Genomic DNA, 20,273 nt, shown 5'->3' with positions numbered 1-20,273 from the left:
GGCGCAGACGCAATGACGCTGTTCTGCGCAGTCTCTTTTCGCGAGAAACTTAAGGACTGAAAAATGACAAGTTTTCATAAGAGGCTTGAGTTAGAAAATAAAAGATGTCGATTCCAAGAAAGACATAGATTCGCTCCCCGCTAAGTCAGCACTTTTACCGAATCGCCGTGGGGCGGGATAACTTCTAGTCTTCCGGTTGATTACCGGAGATAGGGGATCCTTGCAGAAAGCATCTTTGCTCTGGAAACATCTCAGATCCTCCCTTGGGTATATCCAATCTGGTGCGGCCACAAGAATTTGTAACTAACCACAAAATGAATTTTAAAGCGTTCGAACCAATGGAGTGAAGAGAAGTTGCTACCTACTATATAATTCTATATGTCTTTTTTTTTTTTTTTTCGTGATTATGAATTTGCCTGGAGGGGAACTATGCCTCTGGGTTTATTTACGCTTTGGAGGACTCTAAAGGACCAGAGGTGATTTTTCTTTTTAATGTGCTCGATAGAGATATAAATGTAAACAGAGAAGTAAGTGTTCTTTGGGAAGCAGAGGTTCATTTAGGACAGAATTGTCTGATAGAAGATCTAATTAAAGTATTGTATATAATTGAAATATTATGTCTTGTCTCTCATGTGCCAATAATTTTTAAGTTACTGTTGAATCTTTTTCACTTCACCTTTATGATTTTGCTGTTTTCTTCTCACTGTTCTATATGGATGTTAGGTTTTCATTAACATGTATTTATAATACTTTGGCATAACTGTAACAGTCTCCACTTATTTACATCCATTTTCACTTATTTTTTAGTAAGATTTTTTTGTTAGATCATTGAGGGCATTTACATTTTCTTCCCCAGTATGGTTAAAAATATCATTTCTAGTCTCTAAAATATTAACATCTGCACCTAAATTAAGGTGACTCTTTTTAAATGTGATTAAGAGTTTCAATATTCACTTTCTTTATGTACTTACTTTTCTTCCTTACACTAGATTCATATCTTGGTTTTAGTAAATTTTTCTGCATTGCTCATGGTGTCATAGTACCTAGTATGATAATATAGGAGATAAACAGAAAAAAAAATTTTTGCTAATAGAATGAAATATCTAATCCATCTAGAAAAAACATAAATATAATTTAAATCCTACAATAATTTTAAGGGGAAATTGTTTCAATGTCACCATAAAGTGACATAGATCCACTTCATATGTTTCCTTTCTATTCAAGCAGGTAATTACAGTATTTCTTTTTGTTTCACAAAGTGTTGAAGAATGTCATCTACCTGCTTCATCTAAAATTTCCAGGATGATCTATTTCTTCTTTTTTGAAGGTGAACATTTTCAATTGTACTTAACTATGCCTGATTTTACTTATTCTATAGATATGAGAGTTTTAACATACTAACCTCTGCATAGCTCTTAACCATATTAAATGTGAAACATGCTTATACATGAAAATAATTCAAGTATTTGCATTTTCATTTCCTATGAGTTTTATGATGCTCAAATATTTTTGTCACAGAAGGTAACTTGAAATAAGTTCTATGCAATTCAGATAGGCCAAAATTATGGTGTATTTTAGTTAATAAATCTTTGAGATGGCTGATTGTCAGAGATAATTAAAATGGCTAACTAATGTTTTCCTAAAATATCTACCTCCTTCACTCCTGAAATGTTATCTGCTTTTGAACTTTATACATTTTCTAAATGCTGTATTTTGAGGGAATTATATTTACCCTAAAACTAAAGCCTCTGCCATGTTATCATTATCTTAAAATACAGTTTTTCTTTCCCCAAACCCATTAGACATACAGAAAAACTCTGAATTGATGAAATAATTACTCTACTGTGTTTGTTTTGTGAATATCTGTAATATGAGGGAAACAAAGATTTGGAGAGAGCAATAAATTTCCCAGTGTGGTAACAAGTCTTCCAAAGACTGCTTTTGTTTTATTAAGGAGTATGGCAGGCCACTGCTAATCCTTTTTGTTTGAAAATTCTTTTTAATAAACTTTCAAGTTCCTTGAAGGACTGCTTGTCCTTTGGAGGTGATAGGAGAAGTACTGCTTATATTTGGGGGGGGGGGTAGAAATTAGAGGTGAAAAAATAGCAAACACCCCTCAGAAAACAAACTTCTGTACTGCTATATTACCATATATTTTAAAAGTAAAAAACAGATTAACTAAAAATGTGTAACAGTTCCTATATCAAGTAGATGCTTCTATAAAAAAAAAATAAAAACCAACACTGGTTTAAACAATAATAAAATTTGTTGTTTCAAAAATCAAGTAGACTAGAATATTTCTGTCCTGTAAAAATATAATGTGGGCTCCAGATGTGAGCCACAGATATGATTTAAAATTAGGGGCCCGGGATGTGACTAAGTGGTAGAGCACTCTCCAAAAATGCAAGAGGCCCTGGTTTTGAACTGCTGCATCAAAATTTATCAATCAATTAATTGTTCAGTAGGCACATTAAAGTGGCAAAAAGAAACAAGTGAAATTAATTTCAATAACTATAATTCAATATATATAAAATACTGGTATGACAAAATTAATGTAAAAATTGATACATTTTACATTCTTATTTTGTAATAAATCTATTTTAGTGTGCATTTTACACTTATATCTCAGTTGAACTAGCCATATTTCAAGTGTTCAATGACCACTTGTGGCTGATGATAACTATATTTGACAGTGTAGGTCTTGGACATGATACAATCATGACTAGCACAAATTGGTTTTCTTTTCAAATTTTGAAGAATGTATTTCTATTTATACTTTTTCTATTATGCTTTCAACTCTGTTCACCTCTCCTTGTAAATTTCCAAAGGCTGTGGTACAAGAAACATGTTGGGAGTGACTGAAAAACTTTCTTATTATCCATGACAAGAGTAGCTCTCCCCAAACCAGTTTTTTGATCTGATTGTACTAACTTGGTCATGAACCTATCTCTGACTCAATAATACCTACTAGTAAATATACTATGACTGTTTCTCAAAGCTGTTGGTAAGAGGTTATATTTGGTAATATTGAAAGACATTTTTGGCTGTCACAACTAACTATGGGAATAGAGTCTACTGACATCTATTAGGCAGAGGTCGAGGATACTGATAAACATCCTAAAGGGCACAGAATAGTTCCCACAACACAACAAAAAATTAGCCATCTCAAAATATTACCAGAGTTGAGAGAGCCTACATAAAGCTCATTATTTAAGCCTGTATCCCTAAGTGCTATCAAGAGGGATTATTGGTTTAGATTGATCAGAATCTATTACAGCTGCAAATAGGTTAATCTTCTCTTTGGATACATGGAGGGTGGACACCAAAATTAAAAGGACATATTAGAAGAAAGGAAAGGGCACAGACAAACCAATAATATCCATGAAAGAAGTTATTTTTGGAATTTAAAAAGTATATATGTATTGAAAACTATTAATAGGCATCAAATGTAAATTTTATATCTAATTATACAATGCAGTTACTGATGATTTTAGTTTTATAAGTATTTTCTATCTTTTTATAGAGCAAATTAATTTTGTTGAATTTACAGTAAAATTTTCTTTTTATAATGTAGAATTCTTTTTTCAGTGAATAGTTTCTCCAATAACCCTCCTATTTTTAAGAAGAAGTTGTTTCAGTATTATACAGTCTTCATCAAAAGAAGAATGTCAGGGGCCGGTGGTGTAGCTTAGTGATAGAGTGCTTGCCTAGTATGCATGAGAGGATGGTTTGATCCCCAGCACAGAGAAGGGGAAAAGGACTAGGGAAAAAAATTCTGCAAGAATCCTTAAGTCAACATTTAATATGCTAAAACGTTTGGTTTAAATTTTGTGGAAAGACTTTTATTAATATTTTGTCCAAATTAAATCGTGCTTTGCACCCTCTCATACTAGAGCAGTTAGTAATCTACAAGTCCCTGAAATGAAGCAAATAAAATCTCCGAAGACTTGCGGAAATAACCTGCGGGACATTTCATGCTGGGCCTCTGGGTGCCGCTGCCAGCCAGCCAGTGGCTAAAGTGAAGCAAAGCAATCCACTGGCGATTCTGACACAGCAGACTCGCAGGGTTTCGGGAAATACATCAGGAGAAGACTGCAGCTCTCTCCCCACTAGTCTGTTCCAAATATCTTGGTCCTGAATGAGCCGCTGCCTTCCCCCACCCCCGCCCCCAGAGCGCCCTTGTAATCCGGAAACCGAGCAACCGCAGCGAGGGTATTCGGATCTGAACAGCGCAATAAAGAAAAGAGAGGAAGAAGCCCCCATACACGAGTGGCTCAAAGCGCACAGGAAGCGTGGTTTCCTTGCCTGTTGTCTTTGTTCTGCCTAGAAAACTTCGTAGCAGATGCGCTATGAGACTCCTGGAAAGAAAACTGCGGTTTTAAATATGGGGAATCTGCAGTCTCAGTGACCAGAAACTACTGGTAAGTACTGAGAACCAACTCAATTACCTAAGAAAGTGGAGATCATCTTGAGAATACCAGGATGGATGTGGCAGATTTGCCTAAGCAAGTTTCTAAACCTCTCGAATTTGAAAATCAAATTCACTGAAAATCGAATGAAAGTCCTTCATCATGGACATATTCATCCTGGATATAATTGATTACATGATGGCTTTTGGTACAGACATTTTGTTTTGGAAATTCTGGAAAACTCTTAATTGGTTCATTGTTTAAAGTCATCAGATTTGGATGCTGGCGGTAACTGTAAACTTATCAGATTAGGTTCAGTAACCTTCTCCTCCAACTCCCAGAACTAAAGGAGTGGCACTCAAGCAATAAATATTCTGAATTGCTATTGAAGACACCTTGGACCAGAGCAGCAGAGCTGCTATTCCTTAGTGGTAAACATGGGACAGAACAGCTATGGGCAAGATAGAGCACTGGATGCAAATGCCAGTCCTTGCATACTGAACCACAATATACACAGTAGAGCCTGCCTGCAGAACACACCTTCACCTCCTTGAATTCTTCAGGTGATCCTCATTGACCTGATGACATCTTTAAGGTAGAGTTCTCCTATATTTTCTGCACAGTCTCACAGAGCATACAGAATATACTTGCTGCCCCAAAATTACAGTTAGCTTGATTTTGAAAAATGTCAGGAACAGCATGATATAGAAAATAAGAGTGGAAGCAGCTTGGGAGCTATGTCAGAGTCCTAGTTGAAATGAAGGACCAGAACCGTAATGCAGTGCAGGTGACTGTCAGCCAGTGTCCAATCCTATTAGAGATATGCTTGCTTAACCAGAACAACAGACCACCCTGCTTAAATGAAGAGGTGGAAATTATTGTAGGGAGGAATAATTCCATTGGCAAACAATTCACCTCCAAGAATTAGTACATAATTATTTGCTACCTACTGGTGGAAATCTAAGCTGGGAGACAACTAATCTACAATGTATCAAAGCCCCACACTCAGACACAAAATATAAGTAAGCTATCACTTTCCTCTAGCACAAGCCTCACCCTGCATGTCATTTGCTTCAACAAAAAAATGCTCTGGTTTTCTAAAGACCTCCTTTTTTGATCCAGGTGGCCAGGAATACCCACATAGACCTCCACCAAACAATTTAACACTTCTAACTAGGTCTCCATACCTCCTACTTCTTCCTGACCAGTGACTTGGTACTGAGAGGCACTGTTGTCCTATGTCAGTGAGTGCAGAATGCAGTGGTTTTCATGGATACAACCTTTGAACTGATTCAAGGATAGTGATTCAGTGTCATATTGAGTCTGCCTGTGATGGTGAATATCTGCTTGAAAGTGCAAGGAGGATACAACACTAAGAGCTACAATTAGATGATGCCCTCTTTGACACTGCACTGTATACTACAGTCCTAGTTATTCAGTTACCAGAGTGGACACCAACTGGGGCACAAGGGTTGACTGTCCTACCACATATTTCAGGCCAGCTAACTTAGTTATTCAGCCAAGGGATTCACACAAGTTACATGTGTACTTTGCTGGTAACAGTGACAGAGACATCAGAGTTCTCTGGTCATTTCCCACAATGGCAAGTCATCACATTCTATCTTGTATTTGTCAAAAATTAGCAGGAGTTGCTGCCAGACCTCACCAAACACCAGAAATCACTGCCAGCCAGGCAGAGCTGCAGTTGTATCTGGTGATAATCTTTGCCTTGGTCTTGGTACTCTTCTTCACAAGGACTCTGATTATCACCCTACACCAGCAACACTCCTCTAGCCCTGACACTGGGGGCTGCTTTCAGCCTGCCTTCTGGTCCAAGCTTGGATTTGGAGTTGCCCCCAATTTAAAAGAAGTTTGCCCTTTTTCTGCAATCTGTGCATGACTTCAAATATCACAAAATTTTCATTTCTTCAAACCAATTCAAGAAACATCTTTGAACTGGATATTCTCTGTAGTGTCAGCAATGAAGCCTTAAATGTTACAGTGGATTCAAATGTATTCATGTGAGTTTTAATATACTTATTTAGTACATCCTTTTGTAAATCATCACTGCTTGTCCTCTGTTGTTTGATGTAGGGGGCTCTTCAAGTTTACTTGCTAGTTTTTATGTGTGTTTTCATTTGCCTTATTTGCTCACAATTCATTTGGAGAAAAATTTTGTGAGAAATTAATGTATGTTGTATAAAGTGATGTGGTACCTCTCAAAGATTTCCTTCCTTGCAATATTGAAGGAGGTTTATTGCATCTTTAAATTACTATTACCCTTGGGCTCCATATACTTATTTTTTAAAGCTGATAAACTGTACATTTTGTTTTACAAGAACAGAAATTCTCTTTCCAATAATTATTCTTGTGGCCTTTGATTCTGTCTTTCCCCACGTTTTGAATATTTCTCTGAAATGATGTCTAAGGGTTGGCTGCCAGTATCTGGCTCAAGTTATTCCCAAAAATGTTCCCCAAAACTCTGGAATGCAGACAGTATATTTCTCTAATGGTTGGATAAAGATAAACAACTCACTCTAACCATGAGACATTTTAGATAGTAACCTTTTACTAATACTGCAATGAATAGAAGAAAGAAGCCAACGTACTCATTTTCTTAATTTAAAAAATGCTGCTATTTAAGAAGACCAACTTCTCTTGGAGAAAATATTTTGTGATTGTTGGAGAATAACATTATCCTTATAGACTGCTTAAAAATAAAGATGGCAGCCTTTTTTCTTTTCACTTATGGAGAATAATTCATAACCTGTCTTAAATTTGAGTTCTAAATTATATATTCATGTAAAGTTTTAAAAATGAAATTCCAAGAGCCCAATGTTATTTTATTCAAAATATATCAGCTTTGGGTGAATTTAATTTAAAACACACACAATACATAGACACTTTAGAAAAAGAAGAAAAATGTAGATAGGGTTATAACATCATCTTCAAAATCCAAGGATTCTGGTAAATACTCAAAGCACAATGGAAAGGAAACACTGATCCAATTTTTGAAGGTCTAGCTTACATTCTAAAAGCTTTTCTCCCTCCAATTTTTTTCATCCTTGAAAGAGCAACTGCTTTGTGTGACCTGATGAACTATCACATAGTCAAGATATACAACAGAGCTGGACCAGTGCCACAGGACTCTAATCCCAGTGACTCAGGAGGCTGAGGAAGAAGGATCTCAAGTTCAAAGCCAGCCTCAGCAAAAGTGAGGCACTAATCAACCCAGTGAGACCCTGTCTCTATATAAAATACAAAATAGGGCTGGGGATGTGGCTCATTGGTGGAGTGCTCCGAGTTCAATCCAGGGTATCACCCCCCACAAAAAGAGATACACAACAGAAAAAGTGGAGGGATGCTTTTCTTCTTTGTGGTATTAGAAAATTCTTCACTCTTATTCTCTGAATAACAAACAGGGAAAGCATATAACTTGGAAATACTGACATTCTTCCACATATTGCAATTGAGTGACCTTTACATACATTTAAGTGAACTTAGCTTCTCCTTTTCGTACATATATGGTAGATGACTAATTATTCCCTGGACAGTAAACTAAGATTTAAGAAAGCATGTATCAGGTGAAGGAAAAAGCTTTTCTAGGAGTGTAGTAACTGGTCAGAACTCTGGGCGCCGCTGTTCACCAATCTGGACGATACCAGCACTACAAGCATGCCCTATTTGAAAATAAAAAAAAAAAAAAAAAAAAAAAAAAAAACTTGTTCCTTTTTAGGACCTTCATCACTGCCGCGGAATGAGAAATGTCTATGTGAGGTTGCCGAAACCCTCTTTCTGGACGACTCTGTACTCGGAATCATCTTAAAAACTGAGTTAATTTAGGCTTTTGAAAAGCAGAGAAATGATACCCTTTGATGCTACACTGTAAGAAAATACGAAGCCCGAGAGCAATGGCGATTCCTCTGAAGCTGACCCGCTGCAGAGGGCTGATGATGCTGTGCCTTTTTCTGGAGCTGCTGTTGGCAGCCAGGGCCAAAAATATCTTCTACTCAGTGCCAGAAGAGACAGACAAAGGTTCCTTCGTGGGCAACATTGCCAGAGACCTGGGGTTGGAGCCCCATGAGCTGGCGGAGCGCGGAGTCCGCATCGTCTCCAGAGGTAGGACGCAGCTTTTCTCTTTGAACCTTCGAAGTGGCAGCTTGGTCACAGCAGGCAGGATAGACCGGGAGGAGCTCTGCGCACAGAGCGCGCAGTGTCTGGTGAGTTTTAACATCCTTGTTGAGGATGAAATGAAACTTTTCCCTATTGAAGTGGAAATAATTGATATTAATGACAACACACCGCAATTCCAGTTTGAAGAACTGGAATTTAAAATGAATGAAATAACGACTCCAGGTACTAGGATCCCTCTGCCTTTTGGGCAAGACCCTGATGTGGGTATCAACTCACTCCAGAGCTACCAGCTCAGTTACAACCCTCATTTCTCCCTGGATGTGCAACATGGACCTGATGGGTCCCAACATCCAGAGATGGTGCTGCAGAGTCCTCTAGACAGAGAAGAAGAAGCTGTTCACTACCTTGTCCTCACTGCCTCTGATGGTGGCAACCCAGTCCATTCAGGGACCCTCCACATTCGTGTTCAAGTGGTGGATGCAAATGATAACCCTCCAGCTTTTACTCAGGCAGAATATCAAATGAGTGTCCCTGAGAATGTTCCACTAGGCACCCAGCTACTCAGGGTAAATGCCACTGATCCTGATGAGGGAGCCAATGGAGAAGTAAGATACTCCTTTCATAATATAGACCACAAAGTGGCCCAAATATTTCAGTTGGATTCATGCACAGGAGAAATATCAAATAAAGAACCACTGGATTTTGAGGAATACAAAATTTATCCAATGGAAATTCAAGCTCAGGATGGCGCTGGGCTCATGGCCAGAGCTAAGGTGCTAATCAAAGTTTTGGATGTGAATGATAATGCCCCAGAAGTGAGCATCACCTCTGTCACCACTGCAGTCCCAGAAAATTTTCCCATGGGGGCCATAATTGCTCTTATCAATGTGCATGACCAGGACTCAGGAGAAAATGGTCATACCACATGTTCCATTCCTGAAAATCTACCCTTTAAATTGGAAAAGTTAGTTGATAATTATTACCGGTTAGTAACAGAAAGAACACTGGACAGAGAACTTACTCCTGAGTACAACATCACAGTTACAGCAACAGATCAGGGAAATCCAATTCTGTCTACCCAAGCTCACATTTTGCTCCTAGTGACAGACATCAATGACAATCCCCCAGTTTTCCATCAGGACTCCTATTCTGTCTACATTCCTGAAAATAACCCCAGAGGGGCCTCTATCTTCTCAGTGAGAGCCCAGGACATCGACAGCAATGAAAATGCTCAAGTCACTTACTCCCTGTTGGAGGAAACCATTCAGGGAGCACCATTGTCCTCCTACCTCTCCATCAACTCTGACACTGGGGTCATCTACACATTAAGATCCTTTGACTATGAGCAGTTCCAGAACTTGCAACTGAGAGTGACAGCCCAAGATAGCGGGAACCCACCACTCAGCAGTAATGTGTCACTGAGCCTGTTTATCCTGGACCAGAATGACAACACTCCAGAGATCCTGTACCCTGTCCTCCCTAAAGATGGTTCCACTGGTGTGGAGCTGGCACCCCGCTCTGCAGAGCCAGGATACCTGGTAACTAAGGTGGTGGCAGTAGACAGAGACTCAGGTCAGAATGCATGGCTGTCCTACCGCCTGATCAAGGCCAGTGAGCCAGGGCTTTTCTTAGTGGGGCTGCATACAGGTGAGGTACGCACAGCACGAGCCCTGTTGGACAGAGATGCTCTCAAGCAGAGTCTTGTGGTAGCTGTCCAGGACCATGGCCAGCCCCCTCTTTCAGCCACTGTCACACTCACCATAGCTGTGGCAGACAGCATCCCTGACATCCTGGCAGACCTGAGCAGCATCAGGACCATGGACAACCCAGAAGACTCAGACCTCACGCTGTACCTAGTGGTGGCAGTGGCTACTGTTTCCTGTGTCTTTCTTGCCTTTGTCACTGTGCTGCTGGCACTCAGACTTCGGCGCTGGCACTCAATGCGCTTGCTCCAGGCAGCAGGCAGTGGATTAGGGGGCATGTCTGCCTCACACTTTGCGGGCATAGAGGGAGTGCACGCTTTCCTGCAGACCTATTCCCATGAGGTCTCCCTCACCTCAGACTCCAGGAAGAGCCACCTGATCTTCCCTCAACCAAACTATGCAGACACACTCATCAGTCAGGAGAGCTGTGAGAAAAAGGATTTTCTATCAGCACCGCAGTCTTTATTTGAAGAAAAAAAGGAAACATTTTCCCAGGTAATCTTTTAGTAACTTTATAAACTATCTATATTTAAATAATTTATTATTTTACTTACTTGTTTTCAATTTTTACTACTATCAGTTTTTTTTCCTGTATACCCTAGTATATCCTATTACAAGGATTGTAGAACCAGGATTAAACAGGATTACAATTTACATGCATTATTTATTATTGTTCTTACATTGAAAAGGTATCTGTAATCATAAGGTAGGAGGTGGAGAAGAAGAGTAGGCATGTAGTGCTGCATGTCCTTTTGGAAAGAACACCACATTAGGAAATAAGGAAATCTAGCATCTAACATTTTCTTGCTTACCTCTGGCCAAATCATTTCATTGTTTTAAGTTTATTGTCCTCTTATCTGAAAGAAATGGAGTTTGATTAGAAAAGGCTGACCAATAGTTAGATGACTAGTACTACTTTCAAGTTTGCTTAAATATCTGCTAATTCATCTCTGAATTTAAAGCAAATGTCATCTGCAGGATGTTGTGATATTTTATTTAGTGACATTTGAAAAATTGAAGATTGTCTAAAGTATTATTTCCAGTTATGTTAATATAAAATTACAGAAATCTATACAAGCTGCAATTTTTAATTGTTGAATATCTTGATTCTTTGTTTAATCTTTTATTATGAGATATTATATGCATGCTGAAGAATACACCTATTTAAGTAATTTCCAAAATGAAGGGATAAAATGAACAACAGAAAATTTACCTTGCAACTTTAGAAGAAGTTTTAAAGCCTCCTTATTTTCCAGTATACCTGTAATGAACATGACTAACAAGAATCAAGTACATATTCCATTTTCAGGTATATTAATGCAACAGAAAGAAATACATTGTAAAGGTATAAGCCCAAAAGAAGTGAGAGCAGGGCCAGGGAGGGATATTTATCTGGATATCCATATTCATAGCAGCATTAGTCACAATAGCAAAAAGGTAGAAGCACTCCCAGTGCCCACTGACAGATGAATGGATAAACAAAAGGTTACACACACACACACACACACACACACACACACACACACACATATACATGTACATATACATATATACAAATATACATACATACATGTATAAATACACCTTAAAAAGGAAGGAAAAAGGGAAATTTTGATATGATAAGACATGGACAAACATTAAAAATACTGTGCTTATTGAAATAATCCGGTTATAGAAGGACAAATATGTATGAGGTTCCTACAGTATTCAAATTCATTGAGACGAAAGTAGAATTATGGTTGCCAAGTGCTGGAGGGAGGGGGACAGGAGTTTGTGTTTAATACAGTGTTTCAATTAGGGAGGATGAAACAGTTCTGGAGGTGAATAGTGGTAATGGTTACACAATAATGTAATATGACTTATTTAATGTCACAAACTGCACACTTAAAATGGTCAAAATGGTAAATTTTGTTACATGTATTTTACCACAAATTTTTAAGAAATGAAGTCCAATTACTCTGCTGGTAAGATCATGGTTTTTTAAACCCACATGTAAAAGCTCTGTGGAGAAGGAGAGGTCATGAGCTTATATAAGTCACTCAGATACCTCAGCACACCAGCTGAGCCCAGTCCTCAGATGATATTTTACAGTAACCACAAGCAACCTAGCAAAAGAAATGAAACAACTGATCCAAACCCAGATGTAAGATTATTGAACAAATGAATCCATTTTGTTTTAAGACACTAAATTTTAGGGGTGGTTTATTATACAGCAAAGATAATTGAAGCAGTATGCATATGATTTGACCCAGGAATGGTTTCTAGTTGAGGTCCTTGGCCTAGAGAAATGTGTACATGTGGAGAGATGTCCAGTTTTTGCCTGTTAGCTGCAATAACAAAGAGGGAAAGGAGGGAGGAAAGCAAAAGAGAAGAAAGTATCAGGAAATAAATAATACCCTAATACAGATATATAGGAATAAATTTTGATGATTTTTCACATTGATGGGGAATTATACAGCAAATAAAAAGGGCATAACATAAATAAATCTCAAAATGCAATGATGAGGAAAATGACTCAGAATAAATGACATTCTACTATTTGAATTTCAAATAGGCAAAAATGTATGGGTGCATATATATGTAGTTAAAAAATAGAAACATGGAGTTGGAGACATAGCTCAGAGGTAGAACACTTTACAAGGTCTTGTGTTCAATTTCCAACACCACAAAATATTATATATATATATGTATATATATACATATATATATATATATATATAATAAAAGCATGGATGGGAATAATAAATGTGATACTGTATCCCAGAAGTTGATTACTTCTACAGAGGGAGAAATGGGGCTGATACTAAAGAAGAGTATAAGAACAACAACAACTCATCTCTTTCCATAGTTTTTAAAGTTTCAGGAAAGAATAATAAATGGTCAGAGCTTTTTTAGAAATGGAATATTTACCTAGTCTCAAAATATCTCTCTACAAGAAAGTTATTTGTTATAAATGGAAATACAATAATTTTACAATAGGGAGAGCTGCAAGTTACAAGAAAGTTACCCTAGTGATCATGGATAATGTTATCAGTATTGGGACAAATATATCATGTACCTCCTGATAAGATGCACTGAGAAGGATACAACATCATTCCTGTAGTATTTATGCCAAAAAACATAATCTGAACTAATCAGTAAAAAGAATCAGGCAAACTTTAATGAAAGACATTTTACAAAATGGCTGACTAGTGTGTTCTTCAAAAGTGTAAAGTCATGAAATATTTTAAAAGCCTGATAAACTGCCTCAGATTAAGTGCTACTAAAAAGACATAAGTAAATGCAGTGTGTGATCTTGGATTAGATCCTAGACCAGACAATTTTTTATTTTGCTACAAAAAGTCATTATTATAACAACTGACAAAAATTTGCTGATTTTATCATATTTTGGTAGTGATAGAATGTTCTTGATTATAAGAAACATTCAGGGAAGTATTTAAAAGTAAAATATCATGTCTGCAACTTACTCTGATCTTGGGGTGGCACAGGAGAACATGACACCAAAATGTTAATATTTGGGGAAATATGAGTGAAGAGCATCATGGGCCCTCCATATCCTCAGATTCCATGTCTGTCAATTCAACTAATCAGAGATTGAAAATATTTGGAAAAAATTATATCTCTACTGAACATGTACAGGCAATCTTGTCATTATTCCCTAAACAATAAAGTATAACAACTATTTACATATCATTTACATTTTATTAAGTATTATTTGCAATTAGAGATGATTTAAAGTATACAGAACGATATACATGGAAATATTATGCCATTATATAAACAGGACTTGAACATCCTCAGATTTTGGTATCTATTAGAATCCTGGAACTAATCCCCCTCAGATACCAAGGGATAACCATACATGGGAATTCTTTGTGCTGTTTTTACCATGTTTCTTCTATAAGTCTGAAATTACTCAAAATAAGGTTTAAAAACTGATCTCATTTAAATATGGCAACATGTTAAGATTTGATAAAGTCAACTAGTATGCACACAGACTTTGGTCATATTACTTTCTATACTGGTCTGTATTTTTGAAAATTTTCAAAATATATTTTTGAAATAAATGTATTAAACAGGGACTGGGATTGTGGCTCATTGGCAGAGCACTTGCCTAGCATGTGTGAGGCACTGGGTCTGATTCTCAACACTGCACACAAATAAATAAATAAAGGTTCATCAATAACTAATAAAAATATTTTAAAGTGTATTATACAGAAGTACATAAAAGTGAAAAAGACACCCACGTATTATATTCTATGCCCTTAGAAAATAATAAATATCAGAAAAAGGATTTGGAAATCTCAAACATCTTTGAGTGACTGATTTCTAGGATATGATGAGAACCCCTTCCTGCTCAAGCTTTATCTAATTAATAGAACCACTTTCAGTTTCCATAATGTTCCATGCTGTCTCTGAGATTCTAGAACATTACTCAATTCTCTTTCTCCATACAATTGCACTGTTTAGGATTCAACTCCAATCATGTCCTGGAAGTCTTTCCTGATCCCTAAATCTAGGCTGGATAGCCTTCCCCTGTATTCTCCCATTGCCCACCTGACATCATAGTCATTATCATACTCTATAATAAGATCTTCTTTACTTTTGCGTGTCCTCTCCAATCTTTTAAGTCTCATGACACTGGGTTCATTGTTTCCATCTCCAGTCTGGATCAAATAAAGTGTGAAGTACATATGCCAAATTAAGTGATGATTCAGTAAATACAGGTTTTGAAGTTAAATGCTAAACCATCAAGCACAGAAATTCAAAACATATAACCTTAGAAGAAAATATAGCTAGTGTTTTTAAATGAATCTTTTGTTTCTGAATGTACAAAAAGAAAGAGGTAGAAAGTATTTGGAACAAGAGTAACTGTAGAGTTAGTTCCTTGAGTATTCAATAATACTTTCCTAGCAACTACTATCAAGGTCACGTACACTTACACCACTATTATTAATTCTGACAAGAAGAGTCCTGCCATCAAAGATTTATTTCTAAAGTGTCTTAGAACTGTAATATTGTTTAAAGCAACCTAAAATTCACAGCCAAACATCAACAGGATATAACGGGGATTTGCCTGAGCGGATGCAGAAACTGTCCAGGCCTCTGAGCGTCGCTGTTTACCACATAAGTAGTAAAAGGCAGCGAGACAACCAACCCAACATTACCGCTTCCACAACACAAAGGACTCGCATTTGGCCCGCAGGCTCCGGGATGGCAAAGAAATTTAGTCCGGCAGTCCGTTAGTTCTCTCCACAGAGACCTGGGTCTTGTGGGTGCTGGTTGTCTCAGACCCTGGGAAATAAAGATCGGTGGAATCCCTCACTGGATGCTTTTAAGTGGACCTTAAAGATAACACCGCGGCTCTGCAAAGGGAAATGGCGGCTCTGCAAAGGTTACTGCAAAGCAGAAGTCTGGTCCTGCTGTGCTTTCTCTTGGCCGACCTTTGGGAGGCAGGAGCTGGGCAAATTCACTATTCTGTGCCAGAAGAGATCGACGAAGGCTCCTTCGTGGGCAACATTGCCAAGGACTTGGGTTGGGAGCCCCTGGCACTGTCAGAGCGGGGAATTCGCATCGTCTCCAGAGGTAGGACGCAGCTCTTTGCTCTGGACCCACGAAGTGGGAGCTTGATCACTGCGGACAGAATAGACCGGGAGGAGCTCTGTGCTCAGAGGGTGCAGTGCTTGGTGAATTTTAACATACTACTGGAAGATAAATTGACAATTTATTCAGTAGAGGTGGAAATAACAGATATTAATGATAATGCCCCTCGCTTTGGAGTAGAGGAACTGGAGCTTAAAATAAGTGAAATGAATACACCAGGATTCAGGATTCCTCTTAAGAGTGCACATGATGTGGATATAGGAGAGAATACCCTGCAGAAGTATGAACTCAACTCAAATGACCATTTTTCTCTGGATGTGCGAAGTGGAACTGATGGGAACAAGTACCCTGAGCTAGTGCTGGAGCATGCTCTGGACCGTGAGGAAGAAGCAGTTCACCATCTCATTCTGGTTGCTTCTGATGGAGGTGACCCAGTCCGATCTGGCACCTGCCGCATTCGCATCAAGGTCCTAGATGCCAACGATAATGCTCCTGTTTTTACACAACCAGAATACCGTGTAAGCGTTCCAGAGAATATGCCTGTAGGCACCCGGATATTCACAGTGACTGCCACTGATTCGGATGAGGGATATAATGCTCAAGTCACATATTTTCGAGAGAAACCTCCTGGAGAAACAGCAGAGATATTTGAGCTTAAATCATCTGGAGATATAACAATCATAAAAAGTCTGGACTATGAGGATGCTAAATTACATGAAATTGATATTGAAGCTCAGGATGGTCCAGGCCTTCTGACCAGAACCAAGGTTATTGTCACAGTTCTGGACGTGAATGACAATGCCCCAGAATTTTACATGACATCTGCTACTAGCTCAGTTCCTGAAGACTGTCCTCCAGGAACCATAATTGCACTTTTCAATGTACATGATAGAGACTCTGGGCAAAATGCTTTTGTGACATGTTCACTTCCAGAGAAACTTCCTTTCAAGTTAGAAAGGTCAGTGGACAATTACCACCGACTGGTTACAACCAGAGCCCTTGACAGGGAACAGTTTTCCTTTTACAACATCACTCTAACTGCTAAGGATGGTGGGAACCCGCCTCTGTCCACAGATGCTCATGTTTTGCTGCAGGTGGCAGACATCAATGACAACCCACCCACCTTCCGCAGCAGGTCCTATTCTGCCTACATTTTGGAAAACAATCCCAGAGGCACCTCCATCTTTTCAGTGTTGGCTGATGACCCCGACAGTGAAGACAATGCCCAAGTAACTTATTATTTGGCAGAAGATACCTTTCAAGGAGCACCCCTGTCCTCTTACATCTCTATCAACTCTGACACTGGGGTTCTTTATGCTCTGCGCTCCTTTGATTATGAGGAATTCCAAGATATGCAGCTGTGGGTGATAGCACTGGACAGTGGTAACCCTCCACTCAGTAGTAATGTATCCTTGAGCCTGTTCTTGGTGGACCAGAATGACAATGTACCTGAGATCCTGTACCCCACGCTTCCAACTGATGGATCCACTGGTGTGGAGCTGGCACCCCGCTCTGCAGAACCAGGATACCTGGTAACTAAAGTGGTGGCGGTAGACAGAGACTCAGGCCAGAATGCCTGGTTGTCATACCGCCTGCTAAAGGCCAGTGAACCTGGGCTTTTCTCTGTAGGGCTGCACACTGGGGAGGTGCGCACCGCAAGGGCCTTGATAGATAGAGATGCACTCAAACAGAGTCTTGTGATGGCTGTCCAGGACCATGGCCAGCCCCCTCTCTCAGCCACAGTTACGCTCACCATAGCTGTGGCAGACAGCATCCCTGAGGTCCTGGCAGACCTGGGCAGCATTGAAACCCCTGCTAACCCAGATAATTCAGACCTCACACTCTACCTGGTAGTGGCAGTGGCCGCTGTCTCCTGTATTTTCCTGGCCTTTGTCATAATGCTGCTGGCTCTCAGGCTGCGTCACTGGCACTCCTCACGCCTGCTTCAGGCTGCTGGAAACAGGTTGGTGGGTGCACCCACCTCACACTTTGTGGGTGTGGATGGAGTGCACGCTTTCCTGCAGACCTATTCCCATGAGGTCTCCCTCACTTCGGACTCCAGGAAGAGCCACCTGATCTTCCCTCAGCCGAACTATGCAGACACACTCATCAGTCAGGAGAGCTGTGAGAAAAAGGATTTCCTATCAGCACCTCAATCTCTACTTGATGATAAAGGAGATAAAACATTTCAGGTAAACATCTTTTCAGAACTTGCTTAATAGTTATTTTGCTAAAATAAATTTACCTAGTTATTGGGTTGCCTCCACTGTTATTATATCTGTCTTATTCTCCATATTTCCTTGAGGATGTATTTATTTTTTAGTGAATGAGTCCTGGTGAATTATTCTCAGGTAATTTTAAGGGTTCACAAACTGTAAGACAGAGTAGAGCCAATTGTGTAACTGGCGAAAACCAGACGTTAAGAGGTGAAGATGATATTTAGATAATCAAAAGATCACTGTCTCAGGAACTGGAATAGCTTATTTCTTGCACTTTTCTAATGCTGGGCAAATCATCTTATCTGCATGAATCAACAATTCTTTTTCTTAAAAATGTGGAAGTTAGAAATCATGTTGACTCAAACCCCTTCTTTAAAACATAAGACTTTTGTCTCATATTTGACTTTGTGTATGAAAAATGAACACCTTGATTAGTTCTTTCTCACTTGGTCTTAATATTTTTTTAGTTTGTCAGTGAAGTTCTTTATTTTCCTAATTTGAATGTCCTTACCTATTAAAATGGAAATTTAGAAATATAGTTTTATTTTCTTTTGGTGCTACAGATTGAACACATGGACTGCTTAGCATTCTCTCTTTCACTGGGTACACGCCTAGCTCAGAAATAAACATTCTTTGTAGTGTTTCATGAAGATGTATCATGGTATTCTGCTAAGTATAAATTACATTGGCCTCTAAAGCAGCTATCCGTTCCTTGAAGAACTAACTGGCTTACCATTCGCTCTATAATAAATTTGTAAAGTAATATAATAAACAGATTTCCCTTTGTTAACACTTAATTCTTCTTCTATCTAGAAACCATATTGCCTTTTTATCTTTAAAAATAGTTTTTATTTTCAATATAACTTTGCTTAAAGAAGGGATTCAGAGCCATATAATACAATTGCCCTGAAAGATTCTCTTTGTACATCTGCCTTCTCAAAGTTTCCTACTTATAGTAGCTGCTAAAAAATGTTCCTAATCTCTCACCCAATCAAAGATCTTCTCACAAATACAGTTTTTCTTCTATGTTCTCCTTCCTCTGTTGGATTTTAGTATGTGGGTCATATTTTAATAACAGAGGACAATGAACATACTAATATTCTGTGTGCTGGGGTCATTTCTTATTTTGATCTGGAAGTAATCATGTACTAATGGAGTCTCGTGTTTAATAGTTTCACATATGTTAAGTTACGGTGGTTCCTTTTTATACTTAAGAGAATCTGATAAGGGAAATTCTGAGGAAATGTATTCCATTGTGCTGATTACTATTACAAAACTCTTTGTGAGGTAAAATTGGAATATACTGTAGAATAGCATATTATAATATATTTACTTATAATAAATAATAAATTATGAACAGAGGAAAATTAAAGGCACAATGCCTGCCAGGCATGGTGGTGCATACCTGTACTCTCAGCCTCTCAGGAGGTTGAAACAGGAGGATCACAAGTTCAAGAACAGCCTAGGTAAGACCCAGGCTAAAATACATAAATAAATGAAAATCATTGGGAATATAGTCCAGTGATTGAGTCCAGGCCTAGCTTATATGAGACCCTGAGTTCAATACCCAGTACTGCAAAACACACACACACACACACACACAGAGAGTTCTTTTTAGCACGTGCGGTGACTCCATAAGAATAAATATCTAATGGATAGACATTCAATGCACCATGCTTGAAATGATACGTTATATTTCTACTGTGCTTGAAGAGAAAACATATAGGGAAAGAAATTGTAGAAAATAAAACAAAAGTTGATATCTATCAGCTTCAGTTGTGGTTTTTTAAAAAAAATCCTCAAATTCTAGACATAGGCAAAGTGAACTTCTTTCAGTACCCTGAAGGTCTGTGATTTCTCTCTAAAATCTAGACACTGCCATGTTATTCTTTCACATCCAGGTCTTTTCCCTGATCCACTCCTCTTATGTTTCCTGAGAAGTTTGCTAACTTCCAAAGCCATCTCATCCCCTTGACTTTTCCCATCATAGTAGTTATCTCAGTGCACTGTGATTCCCTGTTTGCTTTTACATCCTCAAATTCTGTGATGGAAGTGGTTGTATCTATATTGTTCACCTTCAATTCCTCAACAATTATATTGTCTGACACCCCATTGTGTGTGTGTTCAATGAATGGGTTAAATAACAAATATTAAAACTAATATGTTGGGCTGTTGACAAACTTCAGGAAATATAATCTGTAAAT

General features: G+C 38.5%; 2 protein-coding genes across 3 annotated transcripts; both read left to right on the top strand.

The window, feature by feature from the left end:
• The first annotated feature begins 89 nt into the window (after positions 1-89).
• On the top strand, positions 90-15,373 carry LOC306663795 (protocadherin gamma-A1-like). Of its 2 annotated transcripts, XM_079144366.1 has the most exons (5): positions 90-476; positions 1,260-1,327; positions 3,894-4,421; positions 7,482-10,741; positions 15,306-15,373. In XM_079144366.1, the coding sequence occupies exons 4-5, from the start codon at positions 8,285-8,287 to the stop codon at positions 15,354-15,356; spliced, it is 2,508 nt and encodes an 835-aa protein (XP_079000492.1). In that variant the 5' UTR covers positions 90-476; positions 1,260-1,327; positions 3,894-4,421; positions 7,482-8,284; the 3' UTR covers positions 15,357-15,373. The 2 variants fall into 2 exon arrangements, with proteins under 2 accessions (XP_079000492.1, XP_079000493.1); XM_079144367.1 differs by lacking the exons at positions 90-476; positions 1,260-1,327; positions 3,894-4,421 and having other exon boundaries at positions 7,292-10,741.
• On the top strand, positions 15,099-20,216 carry LOC306663802 (protocadherin gamma-A2-like). The gene is made up of 2 exons (XM_079144378.1): positions 15,099-18,042; positions 19,971-20,216. The coding sequence occupies exons 1-2, from the start codon at positions 15,625-15,627 to the stop codon at positions 20,004-20,006; spliced, it is 2,454 nt and encodes an 817-aa protein (XP_079000504.1). The 5' UTR covers positions 15,099-15,624; the 3' UTR covers positions 20,007-20,216.
• The last annotated feature ends 57 nt before the right edge of the window (positions 20,217-20,273 follow it).

Source organism: Sciurus vulgaris (genome assembly GCF_902686455.1).
Source record: "Sciurus vulgaris genome assembly, chromosome: 6".
NCBI classification, from domain to species: domain Eukaryota; kingdom Metazoa; phylum Chordata; class Mammalia; order Rodentia; family Sciuridae; genus Sciurus; species Sciurus vulgaris.
This window is presented reverse-complemented; position numbering and strand designations above follow the sequence as displayed.

Coding starts and splice junctions, on each gene's coding strand:
- LOC306663802 (XM_079144378.1), top strand. CDS start 15,625: ATGGCGGCTCTGCAAAGGTTACTGCAAAGCAGAAGTCTGGTCCTGCTG. Junction 18,043..19,970: donor AAGGAGATAAAACATTTCAG/GTAAACATCTTT, acceptor TTTCACATCCAG/GTCTTTTCCCTGATCCACTC.
- LOC306663795 (XM_079144366.1), top strand. CDS start 8,285: ATGCTACACTGTAAGAAAATACGAAGCCCGAGAGCAATGGCGATTCCT. Junction 10,742..15,305: donor AAAAGGAAACATTTTCCCAG/GTAATCTTTTAG, acceptor AAACATCAACAG/GATATAACGGGGATTTGCCT.